At 37.9% G+C, this 19,236-nt stretch overlaps 2 protein-coding genes across 4 annotated transcripts; both read left to right on the plus strand.

The window, feature by feature from the left end:
• The first annotated feature begins 232 nt into the window (after window positions 1-232).
• LOC149568072 (uncharacterized) lies at window positions 233-18,666 on the plus strand. Of its 3 annotated transcripts, XM_089821074.1 has the most exons (4): window positions 16,146-16,694; window positions 16,795-17,181; window positions 17,448-17,654; window positions 17,921-18,666. In XM_089821074.1, the coding sequence occupies exons 2-4, from the start codon at window positions 17,131-17,133 to the stop codon at window positions 17,969-17,971; spliced, it is 309 nt and encodes a 102-aa protein (XP_089677200.1). In that variant the 5' UTR covers window positions 16,146-16,694; window positions 16,795-17,130; the 3' UTR covers window positions 17,972-18,666. The 3 variants fall into 3 exon arrangements, with proteins under 3 accessions (XP_089677202.1, XP_089677200.1, XP_089677201.1); XM_089821076.1 differs by lacking the exons at window positions 16,146-16,694; window positions 16,795-17,181 and adding an exon at window positions 233-645; XM_089821075.1 differs by having other exon boundaries at window positions 16,146-17,181.
• Window positions 16,264-17,050, plus strand: LOC149568073 (uncharacterized). Its single transcript, XM_089816677.1, has 4 exons — window positions 16,264-16,433; window positions 16,565-16,702; window positions 16,795-16,814; window positions 16,923-17,050. Exons 1-4 carry the CDS (start codon window positions 16,264-16,266, stop codon window positions 17,048-17,050), a joined length of 456 nt encoding a protein of 151 aa, XP_089672803.1.
• Window positions 18,667-19,236: the final 570 nt, after the last annotated feature.

A 19,236-nucleotide genomic window follows, 5' to 3' on the forward strand; every position in this document is an offset into this window, starting at 1 on the left:
TATTTATTACAAATTTTGTCATCTACATATTTGACTCTCAGAATAGACCCTGTCAACATAATTTTATATATGCTAGTGTGAGCACTTCATTTTGATCATTTAAAAAAAATATATTAGTATGAACGCTCCACTTAATATTTAATAATATGTAAATATAAATATTTAATATTTCATATGTATATGTTAACATAAGGCTAGACTTTAATGTTTTTTCCCTCCCTCCGATGTGTATATCCTCTGCTAAGGTTAAAAAAACCCTAGGAACTCTGAAATTATTATCTTGAAAACTACTAGAGGGGAAGATTTTGCAGATTAGTGTTGAGATATGGAGCCACGTGGATAATGCAATGATGATAATAATTCACCACCCCACGTCGGCAAACAAGTGATGTCAGAAAGGGAAGGCAAGCTCCGCCTCGCTCCTGATAACTCACCACCTTTATTTAATAGTTCTACCATTTTTTCAAAAAGTTATTTCCGACGCTTCGCAATGCAATTGAATTGAGCAAACTTTATATTGCATGGCCATGGCACAAAACAGCGGTTGAATTCCACGATACTTGTCATTCCCCCCTCTCCCTTGGTTCGTGTTTTACTGCATTCTGTCCGTCTGTGCAGCTGGGAATCGGGTCAGCACTCTCTCAGGTGATATTTTGGTATCGAACCCCTTCACTGGATTTTCTGTGCTTGTTTTCTGGGGTTTCATTGTTGCTGTTTGAATATCAAATTTTGGCATCCGGTAAAGTGGACTTCTTTTATTCTGCTCATTGTTTTTTAGATATTTTTAAGTTTCAATTTTTTCTGTGCCTTGGTGCTTTTAAATGCAACTTATGGTTGGCAATGCAAGGAAAAATGTATTTCAAAATTTTCAGTTTTTTTTTGTATTATTGGTCTACTTTGTACAGGAATTTTCTGTTTCGGTAATCATTTTTTGATTTTTTCTCAGATGATGCATTAATGCCGCCTTTCACTTCCTGTAATTGATGTTGTTTGGTGAGATTTCTATTGAGTGGGGCAATTTAAAGCTGAATAGTAGGCCGCCGTTCAATTTCAGAATTGTAGTTTGAAACTAGGTCCTGTCTTGCTACACCGCTATCTCGGATAGTCCTGCTTTCCCTGAGTTGCTTTTTTATTGAATAAGTAAGAATCTTTCCTTCGATTTGCTTGAAGGAAATTCTTAGGTTCTTAGAGTAGACAAAATGTCAAAGCATAGAAGGCCATCTTTGCTCAGATATATAACATCTCAAAAACATCAACTGTCATTAAATTCCAACTTTCTCATAGAAATAGAATATCACATAATCAGGACTCTGCAACATTACCTTCCTTGGGCATTCTCTGGATCAATTTCTTTTATTTTTGTGTGTAGGCCTTATTGTTATTAAGGTTACGATTTAGTTTGAAAAGCAGTGATCTCATAGTGGGGGCATGACCTCATCACACACATTGAAATAGTGATCTAAGCACAGCCTTGTGTACCAGTTGATTAGCTACATTACCTTCTGTGTGCACTTTCTTATGCACTAGCACAATTGCGAGATGATTGTGCACACAGATGCAGGGCCAGAAGCTCTGTTTCATGTGTGACTGCCTCAATGAATCTTTATAGATTACACCCAACCTTAAGCATTGTGCATCACTGCACATGTACAACATATGCCATGCTCTAGTGTACCTAGCATTGGATCATACACATGCAACACATGGCATCGACACCATATTGTACATTATCTTACAGCTGACAGATCCTTTGCCATATGCACTCATCATCTCACAATGCTTATGCCACATAAAATGCTGCCGTTGATGTTTGACACCTGCCAATGTCCATTTCGTACATGTCATATGACTGTACTGGTTTTACACAAGAAAACATAGGTGTGGTACTAAAGTGTCATCCTAGTTTGACGTCATCTATAAATATCTGCACTGCCCATCCTGCATAAGTGTGCAGAGAGAGGGAAACATGCTATATGTACTCCATGATATCGATCCCATCACAGTCCTGGGAAATAGAAAGGCTGCTTCACTTCTCTTCTGGTCACAAGAGTTCTTATTCTCAACCTTGCTGTGCTTTTACACATTTATTTTATCTTATTCTGCAATTAAACTGAAGTAGCTACTGTGGTAATGTTGTTCCATTCAAACAAGTTTTAGTTTTTTTTCTATTATGATTTAATATTTACTTGTGCATTCCACAATCTATAACCTTTTTTGGACAATTCTAATAACACAGATAAGTTGTATATTTCCCACTGTGCATCTTTTGGTCTTAACATGGTTCATTGGTATCAGACCATGAAAATCTGCTACACTACAGTCCTTTACTATTTAGCATGTAATCAATATCAGACATGCACATACATTGTAAGAAGGTGACCAAGTCCCAGACAGAAGGATCCTCTATCAGCATCATCAGATGACAACAATACCTGGTTGAGGTCATCCAACATCTCCCACACCAGAATCAACAGTTTGAAGATGTTTTTCAATTGAGCGAGAAAAGCTTCAATCTCATCATGGAACAGCTTAAAGGTCTCATGGTGCTCATTACCCATCTGATTAGCCCTGTGCTAGGTCTTTCCCAAGGCATTTGTAGAGTTATAGTTGAATATCTGATAAACTATGAGATCGAAATTGTTGGTATGGTATATCACTATAGATATAATAAAATACCACATATTTGATATTCTGAGTTTGACACAAAATCACACAGTTAAATCCTGATAGCAATATCACAATACCACTTATTTGTCAACACATTGCACAGAACATTCATTGAAGTTGTTAGGCATGGCTTGCTTACAATAGAATCATAAAAATTCTAACAGTAGAAAATAAATAATCATAGCATGTTTGGCACTTGGCCAAAACTTCCCATTAGGCAATAGTGAATTTCAAGCTATCCACTATTATAGAGGCAATAGAATGCAAGAAAAATAGGGTACACTACTTCCATCCTAACAAGAGTGCATTCAAGAAGAAAGAGAGAAAGCCAAGCATCTTCCCATCTCTTTATTCTCCAATTTCCCTCTCTATTATCTCCTTCTTAATGCTCTCTAAAGAAAAATGCATATGTTTCCTAAGTCATGCAGTACAATTCAATGAGAAATCAATGGATTAATTGCACTGCATTGCGGCCACCATAGAAAAGCCTTAAATAGCATCCAAATATAATCATGATCAATATCTCCTCGTTTCCATTGTTTTTGATATATGAATTTTTGAGTTCTATTTGTTCCTATGTGCGTGTTTGCACCTGCAGTGAAAACTGGTTGAATTGTGTGGCGACTTGCTTGTTTTGTTGAAGCCAATTGCTTCAACTCATTCTGCTTCTGTCTTCTCTCCTAGTTACTGATTGAGAATTGAAGCTTTAAACTTCTGAGGAATTGGGCTTAATATGCTATTTGCTGAAGCTTCATAGTCATCAGCTGTATACTCAATTACTTACACACAAGATTCCCAGACTAGAGTGCTGGATCTCAAATCATGCCATTTTGATCAATAGACTTTATTTGCTATACTGATTGGACGGTTCTTATTGCAGCTTGGTATGATTGCCTAATGCTCTATTCTTTGAAAAAATGCATATGTTGACTTTTGCTCAATAGTAGAAGAACTTTGGCTGCATAGTTTGCAAACTAATTATTTTCCATATCAATGAAAACTTGGTTTAGCTTCTTGTGGCCTTTTTAAGATTGAATTCTGTCCGAGTATTGCATTGGGTAGTTAGAACTTCAAGAATGGGATTGGGCATACATAAACCTGAAGGAGGAACTACTGGGTCTGAACTCTAAATCCAGGTCCAGGCTCATCAATATCCTTGTGTAGTTGGTAGCACTGCTACCCCTAGTTGTTTTTGAGATATTAACCCAAAAAACTGTATGTGTACTTCCTAGTTTTCATTGGATGATTGATTGAGATGATTTAAACTATCAAAGTTATGAACATGCAGGAAAATAATCTTTACAGCATTTAAGACTCAAAATCAAGTGAAAAAGTTATGTTTCCTGCAGCCACACAGCATGGAGTACTGTTCAATTCACTGCTATTGAACATATGAACAAAAGAAGGGAATTCAACATATTAGCCAGTATTGGCATCTTGGCATCATGCATTTCCATCATCACTGTTAATTATGTTAAATTTTCCATCCCTTTTCAATATAGCTCTTCCCAGAATGTATATTTTCCCCTAGTTGACATGCTGGAGTTCTTTGTTGCTCCATTTGTCTTTACTATGCAAGAATGCTCATAATAATGTATTCGGCAATTTAGTAAATACAAAATTCAATCCCAAGGCTATATGCTGTATCTACTCTATTCACAAAGCAGTTTTGGGGATTTTACCAGTATATCTACGGATCCATTGGCTTTAGAAATGCAAAATAAAGGCGGAAAGGAGATAGGTAGGCTGTCCAAAAATCAGGAATTAATTTCAAATAGTGGAAGATTATTGCGTTGTTCTCTCCACCAGTCATCGCACTGCTGCCAATGGAAATCTTTAGTCTTCCATCATTAATACCATGATTAGCTATCACTTTGGTAAAAAAAATCGTGCTCTTTATAAACGCAGAGCCTATCATGGTTGAATTTATCTTTGCACTTTATTTTAATATCATTATACCCCCGAGTAGACATATCATATACTCAGAGTTTGTCTTAACAATAGAGAAATTGTAGACCCTATCTGATCCCTTAAAATGCTTCATTACATTTGGGTTGTGATGGAACTCTAAAATTTGTTAAATTTTAGAGTCCCAAATATCATACCAAAGAGAGAATTTTCAGATCTTACCCACCATTGTGTTCAAACAATTGTTGGAAATTCATGATTAGATATTGCAATTAATGAGCCAGATCACACAAGTGTCAGCATTAATGTCAAAAGGAGGACCAGAAAAGATGCAGTTCTTGTATTATAACGGAGGATTCATGTTATTCAAGTTTTTCAAAGGGTGGTCTATTTAAACATACCTATCAGCATAATATGGCAACGGCATTTTCAGATCAACACTGTTGTATATAAATAAATCAGATTCTTGTTGAATAACTAACAAGAAGTATAGAGATTGATTTGAGGAAAGGATTATAGCAGAAGCATATTTATTTGATTTTACTATTTTACTATATAGCAGAAGCCTTTAAATATGATGAAAACTCTCATTTTCACACTTTTGGATTTTCCCCAAACTCCAAATTCAAATTTGCATTTGATAGCAACTTGCTTGTTGACATGTATGAGTTTAAGACCAAAGGTATTTGTTTTGCTTGTTTGCTTGCTTTCTTGTTTTTATTCTTTTGGAAGAAATTGGAAGTTCTTTCCCAAGAACTTGACCATGTTTCACTTCACTCCACCTTTCACCTCTTTGTGCAAGTGCATCGTTTTATTCCATATTCACCATTACTTGCCAAGGCACATTGCATCCATTCCTTTCATATGCAATTACACTTCATGAGCAAAATAAATGTAATTCCATCATTCCATGTCATAAAGCATTTCATCTCATCCTTCACACGCACTTACATGTAAGCTCACTCTCCATCTGCATTCGCATGTCATCTCACTTTTCATTTCTTATTACATAATGCATATACATATAATCCACTTTCCGTGCAATAACATCTTGAAAGCCCAAGTCAATTTTTAAAGTCAAGAGTCTTCATTCACATGCATTCCCATGCATTCCACTTTCATATTTCAAAGAATATCCATCCTTCCAAGTCTGACTTTGGCCCTTTCCATCCAAATACATATGCTTTCTGGTTCATTTCCAGCCATCATATGTCTTGCATATGTATCTAATCCATACTTCAAATACCCCCTCCTCGTGGATTCGTCATTGTAACTCAAATTTCAAAGCTTTCATGGATTCAATCCCATTGAAACTTTGATATTGCAGCAATTCAACATATGCCAGAATTTCTATAAAGAATGAAGACATCCAGTAGAGAAGGCGTGCTTCAAAAAAGCGGTAATTCATTTGGTCTCCATTTTCCTGATGGTTATCTGAGAACCTGAGTTCGTGTGGGAATGCGCCAAGCACTTTGTTTCAAAAAAAAAGAAAGTTAAAGGTGCTGATGGAAAGTTATTCCAAGTTTACATCCAGACACCGCCAAGAAGGTTTTCAAAGTGTTGGAGATTCTAGAAGGTGCCATTCTACAAAGGAGAATCCATGACAACTTGAATGAGAAAAGTTTGATCACATCAAGTTTTCAAATGACAACAGACAATTCGTCAAAGAGAGTCAGAGGCTATCAAAAGACACAAGACCATGGTTATCAAGGTGAATGCAGTGACACAAAATACAGGAACTCTCGATCCTGTGATCATCCGGGATTGCATTGCCAAGTACAAGGTCCTTCAGAACAATCCCTAGGATTGTTTCAATTCTCTTTAGTCTTTCTTCTTCTTCTTTCATGTTTGTAATTGAAGAGGATGCATTGCAGAAAAGATGTAATTACATGTAATGCAAGTTGCATGTGTAGTTGCATGTAACCCAATAATTTCTCTCATTAGTTGGACTAGGTCAAAGTTGGTTGAGTTGCTCCCACTTTTTCCTCCATCTTTTTGTCAACTCTTGTGCCTATATAAAGGAGTGCCCCTTCATTGTAAAAATCTTTTGTAGTACGCAAGAAAGCTCTGCCACATTTGTGCAAGCATAACTTTGATTGTGTAGTATGAATTTGGGAGAATTATGAATCAAAGAAGCAATTGGATGTGAAGCTTTGACTGAAAGAAATTATAATAGAGCAAATTAGAAGCTTTGACTGTAATTTGTGTCTATTGTCTTTGATTCATGTTATTATTGTGTGTTCAATAATAGAGAATAGTGATTTAAGAAGCAATCGGAAACGAAGTTTTGACTAGAAGCGGTGGTGGCAATACATAGACTAGGAGCTTTGACTGTAGCTTGTATTACCATCTCAAATTCACAAAAAATAGTTAGAATTCCCTATTTCTAAAAGTCTTTGTGCCCTAATGGTAGAGGTTATTCTTATAGAATAGGTTAAAACAAGACTCAGAGCCAAATCAGTACACTTTTCGCTAGCCTTTGTGTTAGTGTTGGTTTATCAGTATCACTGTTTTCAGCTTTTAGATAAAAGTGTAGTTAGAGATTTCACCCTACCCATTACTCGCCCTACGAGAATGTGGATTCTTTCCTAAAAGTTAAGAGAAAAGAATATTGGTAACACCCCTTTACAAAATCTCTTAACTTATTGCTTACCTTGAGTTGATCCAAGGAACGGTGAGAAGAGGGAGCCTTCCCTTTAAGGTAGGAGAGACTTTGTCTCACATGTTGTGGCTGGTCATCCCATTTTGTGACTGGATTTTACCCAAACTGTTGGTTGCAAAATATCCACCCAAAAAGCTTAATGAGTAAGGATGTATCATCAACAAACTGAACATTATATAGTTCTTCCAAGTTTGGCAACATGATACCTCTAAGTTTGGGAGATAGAGACTCATCTCTCAGGAAATAGTGCAATCTATCAGCCATAGTAACAAATAGGAAAGGGGCCAGAGGGCACCCTTGCTTGATGGATCTAGAAAGGGGAAAGGGGTCAAACCTGGAGCCATTTACCTCCACTGTTGCAGAAGCATCTTCCCTAAGAACAAGAACCATCTTAATCAGTGTTATGGGACTCGCTGAGTCATGCCAGGACTCTACGAGTCCGAGGCAGAGTCCATGTTTCCGAGGCAATCTGCCTCTGGACTCGGACTCGGCCGAGTCCTGGCAGAGTCCACATGGACTCGTCGAGTCCTAGGCGAGTCTAGAACCCAGGACTCTGGATTTTTATTTTTTAAAAATTTAAAAAGATAGAGATTTCTGGAAGATGTTTTTTACAATGTATATGAATTCTGAAAATGATGTGGCATGTCAAGAATCTATTAAAGATTGAATCTTAAATCTTAAATCTTCAACTTTATATTATGTTATTCAATTTTTTCCTTCAAAAGTTTGTTATTATACTTGTATGATTTTTCAAGTCCTTGCTGAGTCCTGGTCGAGTCCAAGTCCGAGTCGGATTTTGACTTTCCGAGTCAGAGGCGAGTCCAAGTCCCGTAACACTGATCTTAATGAATCCTTTCGAAAATCCCAAATATTCTAGCATTAGTCTGATAAACTTCCATTCGACCCTATCATATGCTTTTTCATAATCTATGAGGAACATAGTTGATTGTTGTCGTGAATCCTTAGCCTAGTCCATAGCCTCCCAACAAGTGATGAAGTTTTCGGGGATGTATCTACACTTAACAAAGCCAGTATGAGTATGGTTGATGATATATGGGAAGACATTTTGAGCCTAAGAGCAAGATTTTGTATGACACATTAAGTAGGGTGATGGGTCACCAGTTTTTAATCAAAGTTTTATCCCCCTCCTTAGGTAAGATTTTGATCAGCTCTAAATTGACCTCAAGAACTAAGGAGCCATATTCCATAGCTTCCTCATACAAGAGGATGAGATCTTGCCAAATCAAATTGTGTCTTTTATAGAACTCTATAGGGATACCATCTAGTCCCGAGGCCTTGTCATTACTCATCTGAAAATTAGCAAGGACAACCTCTTCTTTGGAAATGGGTTGTACCAACTTTTCTTTATCTTGTTCTACGACTTTTTTTGGGATCAATTTTCTAATTCGATTTTTTTCTTGTTCCATATTTGGGCCAATGTCTTCTGAGGTGAAGAGATTCTTATAATAACTTGTAAATGTTTTCAAAATCTCACTACTCTTCTCAATCAATCTATCCTCTTCTCTAATGACATAGATCCTTTCTCTTGCTTCCTTGCTTTTGAGGATTTGGAAAAAGTATTTAGAGCCCTTGTCCCCATGGTCAATCCGATTGACTCTGGCTCTTGTTTTGGATCCTTCAATTCTAATATTCTAAATCCTTCTCAAAGAATCCCTAGCTTTAGCTAAAGCAGTTTGCAAACTAATGTTTTAAGGGTCAATTTGCAACTTCATTTTTGCTCTTACTAGAGTATTATGCATGTGGAGCTCCTACCTCCTCATATCCTTGATTCTTTTTTACCAACTGTTTGGAATACTTTCTTCTAGCTACTAACCATAGTAGCCCATCTAACATTGGTATTGGGATGCTTAGCCACACAATGGTTAAACCATCTTATCATAATAGTTGTAGAATTGAAGTTAGGGTCCTTGAGCAAAGATGTATTAAGGGTGAATCTAGAAAGTTTAGAAGTAGCGGGAGGTTGCTGGTTTAGCCAAACTATGGAAGCTATAACAGAGTGGTGGTCAGATAAAGTGAAAGGGTAAACAAACACACTAGATCCTTCCTCAAAATTCTCAAAACTAAAAGTGTTTTTATTCACATAAAACCTATCCAGTTCACAGCAGATCCTTTTTCTCCCTTCCTGACAGTAGGTCCAAGTATACCATAAACCATTGTGCTCATTCCTATTCCCAAGAAGAGGATCAAATAGAAGGTGCTTATAAATCATAGTATTCCAAAAAATATTTTCCTCTTCCTTCCATTCAAATCTACAACCTCCCACCTTGTCTTGTTGGCTCTCAATCATATTGAAATCTCCGGACAATATCCAAGGGATCTTCTTCAATTGAGATAACCAGTTCCATAGTGAAATTCGATCTAGATGTTCATTAGGGGCATCTATTGAGCATATCTGAAACACTGAACCTTGGTGAGTCAGGCTGATCCAAACGCTCTATTTCAAGGTGAGGCTCCCCACCCAACCAATGCCTTTTTCCATTTAGGGCTAATAAGAAAGGCAAATGCTCCCTTGCCTCTGGGGTGGTTGGTGAAAAAAGGATTGGCATCTCTCCAAATGCACTTTAGGGTTGTGTCTAATTGGAAGCTAGTGGCCTTGATTTCTTGAAGCAATAGAAAGTTAGTGTCTTTGTGAGCTCTCAACAGTCTCTTTATTACATATTTCCTGTCTGGGGTTTCTAGACCTCTAATGTTCCAAGATATAATTTTGGCCATGAAGATTAAGAGGAGTGGAGAGGCCTGGCCCTAGGGTATTTAAAGCTCTTAAAGAACTTAGGAAAATCACCCTTCTAGATCTTAGAAGGTTTAGAAGGTGTACATGACAATGAAGGCCTACATCTCTTCCTTTCGATCACTTGTTCTTCTTCCCTGTAAGAAGATCTCTCCATGCTCATCTCATCTATCTTCTCAAGAGACCCTTTCCTAGGTCTTCTGCATTTCTTCTTCACAATAAATACAAAGCCGTCATCTTTTCTTTGAGCATTGGGGTCCTGTGAGTCTCCCCTGGTTCCTTTCTCCTCATCTATTCTTGGATCATCAGTTTCCTCATCACTAGGAATCCTAATCTTAGAGGCGATCTTCTTGGTGATTCCTCTACCTTCAAGAGAGAGAGGGGCATCAGACCTAGCAGGGATCACCACCAAATCAAAACCATTCAGTTTATCAACCGAGTCATATGTTTCCATGATAGCATTCAGCCCATCGCTATTATTATCTTGGTTAAGATCCTTTCTGAGGGTATCAAGGGTTAAGATAGGTAATGTCATCCTATTACTGGGGTGAAAGTCATGACCTCTAAGAATGACATTTACTTCCTCTGAGGGACGAAGAACCGGATGAGCATTTTATTCTTTCTTGAACTTGTGCCCAGAGAGTTTTTTAATCTTCTCCAAAATGATTTGTTGAGCATTCAATGCTTTGTGTCTAGGTTTATCTTGTTGAAGCCCGAGTGTTACCGGAGAGGGTGCAAGAGGATCAATAGCAAGGGCCTTGTTGTAAAATGCAGAGGGATCTTTGTAAAAACCCCGAATTTAGGCTTTAGCAATTGATCGCAAGGCATTAACCAGAGATCGCAAACCTTAAACATGTAACAATAGGCCACCAAAATTGAACGCAAGCCACAAACTTCACGTTCAATACCCGAATTGATGAATTCCAATCCCAAACCGAAATGGCAGCAGGAGGAATTGATGTCTGATGTCAATTACGTTGCACAAGATCACTCACGTTATCTGCAAGATGTATACTCGCCCCTTTGCAAACCATCACACGTGTCCAATCTGAAATTAAGTATCCAATCTACTATTCAATACCAGACATATTTCCAAAATGACACTTTTCAGCTGTCACTATAAACAAATTGATCTTTCTTCAATTGCCAATAGAAGCAATTAATTAACCTCCAAGATGTTCGTCTCCTTAGCCACAATGAACGCCATTAGGAGAATCCAACAAATATCAAATCCATTATACTTCAACAGTGGAATGAAAAAACACTTCTCAACTATAGTGATGAACAATATAGAAGTTGGGAAAACTTAGTTATACCTCAATAGCTAAATTGCAAAAGAATTTCCAAACCCTTATACATCAGCAAGAGCATATAGTTTAAAACTCAGGAAAAAGCCACAAAGGTGACAAAAGAAAATATATATTCAAGTATGTCTTTCCCAATGAAATGAGCTCTCATTTATAAGCTTTCGTTGGCAAAAGTTTTCATAAAACTCCACTTCAGAAATCATGGAAGTTTCCCAAAAGAACTCAACACTAGAAACTTTCCAACTTGTTTTTTCAGAAATATCTCTTAAAGTCATTATTATAATAATATAAACATTATTATAATAATGCAACTCAATGAATAATAAATAAATAAGAGCTCATGCAATTATTAACCTAATTAACTACAGGTGACGACCAACTGCCAAGCCATCCACTACGGTGCTGAAAATAGCAACTGCCCAAGATAGACTTACTAAAAATGGTAAGTAATCAACTAAGACCCCCAAAACACCCTGTCAGCTCACGAGGGTCGCTATGATGAGCTAACTCTATCAACTGCACAGATTGGCCAAAAATGGGGACATTACAATCCTCCCTCCTTGAAATTGCTTCTCCTCCAGCAATCCGGTATGAAACAAAAACCTCCACCGAGATCCCACAAGAAGCAAGTGATGTCCCCGTCCTCACTGAAAAAACTGAATGTCAATGCCATTATCAGGGCTCATAACATAACCTACAACATGGCACCAAATATCTATGTTGATGATGTAAAAATCTGAACATCACTAACTGGAAAATTCATAGGAGATCTCAACACACTCCATTATGCCTACACAATCATCCTGCAAAAAATCCAACATAGGCTTAGGCCAACTTTGTATCCGGTGCAAGTCCTGAACATGTGAGTCAAATACCAAACTATAAATACTCGTCACAGTATAAACTCTATCACCAGTATGATCATCGACATCCTCATACTATTGTGATGACTCGTCCTCAATCATATCAGTGTAAACCCACATACCGCGATTTGCCGCTCCCTTTGGCCTTAACGCACAAGTATGACCTTTAGAGAAAGGCCCCTTGCACCAAAAGAAAAGCTAACGCCTCCTCAAATCCTCTCTAGAAGTGTCATCAAATCTCCCCATTGACTTGCCCTTGTCCTCAACAACTGGTGAGGACTCCTCATCAACAGGTAGAAGAGCAGAAGATTTCGAAGAAACCTTGCTTCTAGAAGAAGACTCCAAGTCTCATGCCTTCCTCATCACTACCTGGAGAGAAGATGGGTCTAATGACTTCACCCATCCACGGAGTGGCTCAGTCAATCCCTCCATAAATAACATCACTCGTCTATGCTCCAAAATATCATAAACCACGACCGAAAACCTCTAGAACTCACTTATGTAGCTCTCCAATCCACCAGACTGCTTTAGTTGAGCCAACTCACAGAAGTGCACCTCCGGATCTTCCTATCAAATCTCTCAATTAGGCGATCCATGAACTCCTAGTAGGAAGTGATTTGATCATGTCACAAAGAAACCAACCCATAGTACCACCAGTCATGGGTAGCTTCGTCCAAATGCAACACTCCAAATCTGATTGCATCCACTTAAGCCATAGGATGCAAAGCCAAATATGTATCGAGCTTATGAATCCATGCTCAAGCTGTAATTCTTCCAGTTCCATCAAAGTGCTCCAAAGTCATCTTATTGGCAACTTGTTGGAACTCATTCTGTTGAGGTCGTTATCTCTTAGGTCTCAGCCTCGCTCTGGAATGCTCCCATTTCTAAGTCAGGAACCTATCAAAATTCAAATGATCTTTAATCACCTGTGGTAAAGCATCCCACTCCATGAAATGTATCAGCACGTCATCAGCAAAAGGAGCGGCCTCGGGCTCAATACTGACTACATCCAACTCAAGTCTCAAAAATGTGACCCTCCGCAGCCTATCATGAGTGCCAGTATGAATGTTTGCTTTGTCAACTAATCCACCACGATCCTCAACTTGAACTTGGTCTACACCTTTGTACCTAACACTATCTCAAGTTCTATCCTTGACTCAAAATCTATGGAAACCAATAGAAACATCTCAAGCTCTCTCCCTACTCCGTCCTCGAGGAAGTGCTCTCTGCAGCAGAGTATTAGATAATTGTTGCAGTACATCTATCATCTATTGTTATCCAGCTGCAATATTTCTAAATGCCTGCAGGGCATCTCTATCAACCTCAGCATCTGTGGGTTGTGGTCCAACGCCACCAAAACCACCCGGACTACCAAACTGAATATCTGGTTCACCTTCCCTAGGAGGTGAATTACGTCCCCTTCGGGTATAGTGCATACCCGACACAAACCTCCTATCATCAGCCGTGCCAGAAATATCAAATCAAATACTGACTGCACTTCAAACCAAGCCTTGACCAAACTAAGCCCAATTCCTGCAGGCTAGCAGGAAACCGCTATGATACCACAATAAAAACCCCAAATGTAGGCTTTAGCAACTGATCACAGGGCATTAACTAGAGATCGCAAACCTTAAACATGTAACAATAAGCCACCAAAATTGAATGCAGGCCACAGACTTCACGTTCAATACCCAAATTGATGAATTCCAGTCCCAAACTGAAACTGTAGCAGGAGGAATTGACCTTTGATGTCAATTACATTGCACAGGATCACTCACATTATTTGCATGATGTATACTCGCCCATTTGCAAGCTGTCACATGTGTCCAATCTGAAATTAAGTATCCAATCTGCTATTCAATGCCACACGTATTTCCAAAATGACACTTTTCAGCTGTCACTATAAACAAATTGATCTTTCTTCAATTGCCAACAACAGTAATTAGTTAACTTCCAAGATGTTTGTCTCCTTAGCCACAGTGAACAGAGTAGGAGAATCCAGCAAATATCAAATCCACTATACTTCAGCAGTGGAATGAAAAACACTTCTCAGCTATAGTGATGAATAGTAGAGAAGTTGGGCAAACTTAGCTATACCTCAGCAACTAAATTGCAAAAGAATTTTCAAACCTTTATACATCAGCAAGGGCATACAGTTCAGAACCCAGGAAAAAGCCACAAAGGCGACAAAAGAAAATATATATTCAAGCTTGTCTTTCCCAATCAAATGAGCTCTCATTTATAAGCTTTCATTGACAGAAGTTTCCATAAAACTCCACTTCAGAAATCATGGAAGTTTCCCTAAAGATCTCAACACTAGAAACTTTCCAACTTGTTTTTTTAGAAATATCTCTTAAAGTCATTATTATAATAATACAACTCAATGAATAATAAATAAATAAGAGCTCATGCAATTATTAACCTAATTAACTGCAGTTGATGACCAACTAGCAAGCCATCCACTGTGCTACCAAAAATAGCAACTACCCAAAATAGACTTACAAAAAATAGTAAGTAATCAACTAAGACCCTTAAAACACCCTGTTAGCTCACAAGGGTCGCTACAATGAGCTAACTCTATCAACTGCACAGACTGGCAAAAACGGGGACATTACAATCTTTCTCGATCGGGGCCTTGAAAGCAGATTGCAAGGCATCCAATTTAACACACAAATCAACTGAGACACGAGGGGTCTCAACATTTAGGACAGGGTTTTTGTTGGAATGGATCCTTTTACCTTTGGGGCTTGCATTGTTCTTTTCAGCCTGGGACTTGGGGTCAAATGGGGGGTATTGGAAGTTTGAGGACCCACCTTTTTGAGGAGAGGACAGTTCTTTCTGAAATGACCTTCCCTTCTGCAGAGGAAACAAGCATTAATCCCTCCCAAGAAGGAGACATGAAAAACATAGTGCCGACCTTTATTAAGAAAGGAGATGACTTTGGGAATATCCTTGCCAGGGTCCATAGCAATCAAAACCCTAGCATTAGTATGTAAAAACAGAGTGGAAGAGTTTTCCATTCTAATAACTTTTCCAATAGGATCAAGGACTTGAGCTAAAAAATTCCAGAGAAAAGGGTAGACTTTGCCCATAGATATCCACCAAGGTGAGGAAAGAGCCATGATTTCGGCATTAACCTCATCTGGAGCCCATGGTAAAGCACGAAAAGTCGAATTTCCGATTCTGCAAAATTGTCTTCAACGACACTCTTTTGGGACTTAGGGTCTTCGAAATAATCCAGAAAAAGGCCATGTTGGATCATTCTAAGGAAAAACAGAACCCTAACTTCTTGGACCAATTATTATGAAGCCAATTGTTAAGGTAAGATCTAGCCAAATTTTTCTTAAGGTCTTGCATGGCAAGGAATATGGAAGTGTCTCTGAGTCTATCAATTTCATGCTCAATCACTTTGCTCATTTGCAAATTAGGAATGAGGACATATGCAGAGGAGGAAGAATCCTTACCTAAATCTCCTTTCCGTTGTTCATCAACTCCACTCCTTTGCCCTGTACGCTCGAATTTTGCTCCATCTAGCACAATAGTTTCATTTCTCAAAGCCTGGGCAAAGGACTCGGGGTGTTAGAGACCTATGTAACTGAATTAAGTAGAGAAGCAATGGGTATTTCTTGCGAAATACCACCCTAGGACAATAGATTCATAGGTTAGCATGGAGGTAGACAGCAATAAATGCCCAGAATGGCGGGGGTCAGGCCCTCCGCCTTTCAAATGGCCCCCTCGAAAACTTGAAGAGGTTGTACACTCGAGTAGAGCGAGTTGCGGAGCGATCAATTTCCAAACTTTTATTCCTAAATGCTAGTATGTTTAATGACAGGATTTATATTATTAGAAATCTATTCCCTCCATGCTGCCTGCAGTTTATATTGCTTTCTCATCTTTAGAATTTCAGCTATATAAGAGTCAATTGGTCCTTTTTAATTTGGGTATGATGTTCTGTTTGAGGTAGTAAATGGAGTGATTGCTGTGTTTTAGAATGATGATATAAAATCACAAATAACAATGTGATTTCCATGCCTTGGCAGGTCACTGCAAGGCATTAAAATTATTTGTGCTACTGCTTGATTAGAGCACACAATTCTTGTTAGTGACATGGAACAAGTGTATATGTCTGGTAGAGACACATTTTGGGAGTCTGAATATGATGCCCAAGGCTCTCTTTTTGTTACCACTCGAAAGCTGGTGGATTCATGGATGACATTTTTGCAGTACAAGTTGCTATTGGAAACTCCTTTACTGCTGTCCTCTCTGGAGAAGGCAAGGTGTATGCACTTGCTTGGGGAGATGATGCCAAACGTGGCCATCATACAAATCCTCATGATTAGAAACCACATTTGCTGAAAGGTGTTCCAGAGGATATTACAGTGGTTTGGCTATTGCAATTATCATTCAGAAGCCTTGTGGAGAACTCAAAAGTTGGCCAGCTTGATAAAAGCAGTGGAAAATATTTACAAGTGCCAATGTGCCTTATGAAGAACTCAAAAGTTGGCCAGCATGATAAAAGCAGTGGAAAACATTTACAGGTGTCAATGTAATCCAATATCAAACGTGCGCATTAATGTTGAAGAAATACTTAAGTTTATCCCATTAATCTGAAAATGTCTGTTGTGAATGGATATGCAGGTCAGTATATTCAGTGGGCTGTGATTTGTGAGTGAAGCTTAGGCATGGCTCTGGGACCAATGAATGCTATCCACAGATAATGATGCAATTTTAAAATATGAACCTGCAGAAAATTGCTGTTGCTGCAGGTGTGTGGCGTGCTTCTTCTGTGAGAAACAATGGTCAGGTCTGCAGACGGGAGTGGTGTAAATATGCTTGCTTGGGACATGGAAAGGAAGAGGCTCAATCTGTCCCTATGGTAGTTGAAGTACTGTGAAATATTAAAGCTGCCCTTGTTGCAATAAGTGAATACACAAGTTTTGTGGTGGCTGATGATGGGGACATTTATTCCTTTAGATGCAAAAGTCATCAAACCTTGGCTATTCAAATTCAGACTCTGATAATCAGGTGGGTGAAATGTATTTGGCCTCAAAGCTTTATTGTCAGTCATTTTCAATGTGTGTGGCTTTCTGAGTATCATTTTAATATTGCAATAGTTATCCTCTTTAGGGTAACTGCATCTTATCTTATATGTTATCATTTTGTTTGACAAAGTTGCTCATGTGGGAGCTTTACTGGAGCAGCTGACGTGTATCTTTTTGTTACTTTAATCAAATTATTTCTTCTAAGAATTGACTAGTTCATTCATGTCATGCAATTGGTTTAATCTTCAGGCAATGCTTCATGAAAATGTTCTCCACCCAAAATTCCTCATGTTATTGAAAGAGAAACAGGAACAGGCTGTGCAGATCAGTTTAATGAATTCAGTCCATTGGGATGGTCAGACTCTTGCACTTACAATATATGGAAATCTCTATGCATTTGGACTGGGAGATAGAGAGCGACTTGGGACAGAAACAGTTGGTCAGAAAACTGAGAAGGTAAATGCCGCACATGTTCATATTGAACTAAAATAAAGACAGTGTGCCTCATTGCAAACACGTGGATATCAATGCAGACCCAAGCTGTCATCTCTACTGCCATTTTTTATAAATTCTCTCAAATTGTGTAGTCTTTTCAGTGCTGATTTTTGTCCAATCTGTGTAAGGCCTTCAATCATTTCTTCTTCTCTCCTTTAAATGTACCTTCCAACTCCTTTTCCCACTAACAAAGATATCTGCCAACTTCTTTCCTGTTGTACACTCAGATGCACTTTTTCAGCAGTGTCAGATCAGGGTTCATGCATGCAAAAAATTAAACCTCAAAATTCAGGCAGGTTGAATAGCATGCTGTATGAGGGGAGATTCGAAGGATTTGCAATCATCTACTATTTTTGACAACTTATCAAATTTACTGCTCTCTTTTAATAGCTGAATAACAACAAAATTGCCAATTGAGTTGAACAGTAACAGTAATTCTTGGTTTAATAGCTCCTAAAAAAATTAGGCCAACCTAAGAATTTTTGGAGGCTCTAAAAAGAGCACATTTCTATTTGGATTCTGCATTCTATCCTTGTTTAAATATTGCAATTTTTACGTGAATATTGGCTTGGACAAAATATAATGGGAACAAGAAAGATGGTGATGTATCAGCAAAATGAAACTGAAGTGTTTTCACTGATTACTGAGGGCCCATATGTTAGTGTGCTCAGCATTTTAATGGAGAAGAAATGCACAGTGCAGCTAGCTTTCTGTGGCATGCAATACAAGTATTTTAATGTGCATTGGATTTATCAATGCCATTAAAAGTTTAAGCACTGTTTCATTGTGCCACATTTGAATAAATTTGAAATATAATCTGTAACTTCATTTTTTTATAATGTGATTTACAGAGACCTAAAGGTTCCTTCTTAAGGTAGGCTGATGGTATATTTCTTCAGATATGCTTTAGTTTGAACATGTAATACATTTGAGAGCTCTCTAACAAAAATATTAAATTTCAATGGTTTTATTATTTTATGTAGACATCTAAGTTACCCATAAGTGATGGAAGGTCTTTAATAATCTCAATTGTAGGCAAGGCCGCTTCCAATCTCTTGGGCAGTTTGTAAAGGTCTTATTGGATTACTGCACTTTTGTCAAAAAATGATGTAAAGAAAATTTGGAAAATAAAATAAATTTTTACCTAAGACTATTTTCTAAGATGTAGGTCAGGGTAAACTTACCCTTGCATTAACTCTCTTTTCCAAAGGTTTTTAATTACAAAATCTATGACCAATTAGATAGCCTGCATGATGTTAAAATAACTATGAAATTATGAAATTCCTTGAATTTCTTGCCAAGTAAAAGCAGTTTTCTGTGGTTGCATAATGCTGCTTGATAACTTTTTAGGGAGCCCAAACATAATACATTAACAAAACATTGAGGTAAACTTACAATATAAGCTGCAATGTTCTGTAAACCAGAAAAATCCTTGCCTTACTACTATTCATCACAGACAAATTTTTGAAGGATGCATGAATTGAACTCTCAAAGGAAATATCTCAAAAGCGAACTAGAATGAAATCAAGAGAAACATACAAGG

The sequence above is a fragment of the Cupressus sempervirens genome, chromosome 3 (assembly GCF_028749045.1).
Source record: "Cupressus sempervirens isolate cs-2001-9-10 chromosome 3, ASM2874904v1, whole genome shotgun sequence".
NCBI classification, from domain to species: Eukaryota; Viridiplantae; Streptophyta; class Pinopsida; order Cupressales; family Cupressaceae; genus Cupressus; species Cupressus sempervirens.

Coding starts and splice junctions, on each gene's coding strand:
- LOC149568073 (XM_089816677.1), top strand. CDS start 16,264: ATGGAACAAGTGTATATGTCTGGTAGAGACACATTTTGGGAGTCTGAA. Junction 16,703..16,794: donor AAACATTTACAGGTGTCAAT/GTAATCCAATAT, acceptor ATGGATATGCAG/GTCAGTATATTCAGTGGGCT. Junction 16,815..16,922: donor GTCAGTATATTCAGTGGGCT/GTGATTTGTGAG, acceptor CTGTTGCTGCAG/GTGTGTGGCGTGCTTCTTCT.
- LOC149568072 (XM_089821075.1), top strand. CDS start 17,131: ATGCAAAAGTCATCAAACCTTGGCTATTCAAATTCAGACTCTGATAAT. Junction 17,182..17,447: donor ATTCAGACTCTGATAATCAG/GTGGGTGAAATG, acceptor TTTAATCTTCAG/GCAATGCTTCATGAAAATGT. Junction 17,655..17,920: donor TTGGTCAGAAAACTGAGAAG/GTAAATGCCGCA, acceptor TTGTACACTCAG/ATGCACTTTTTCAGCAGTGT.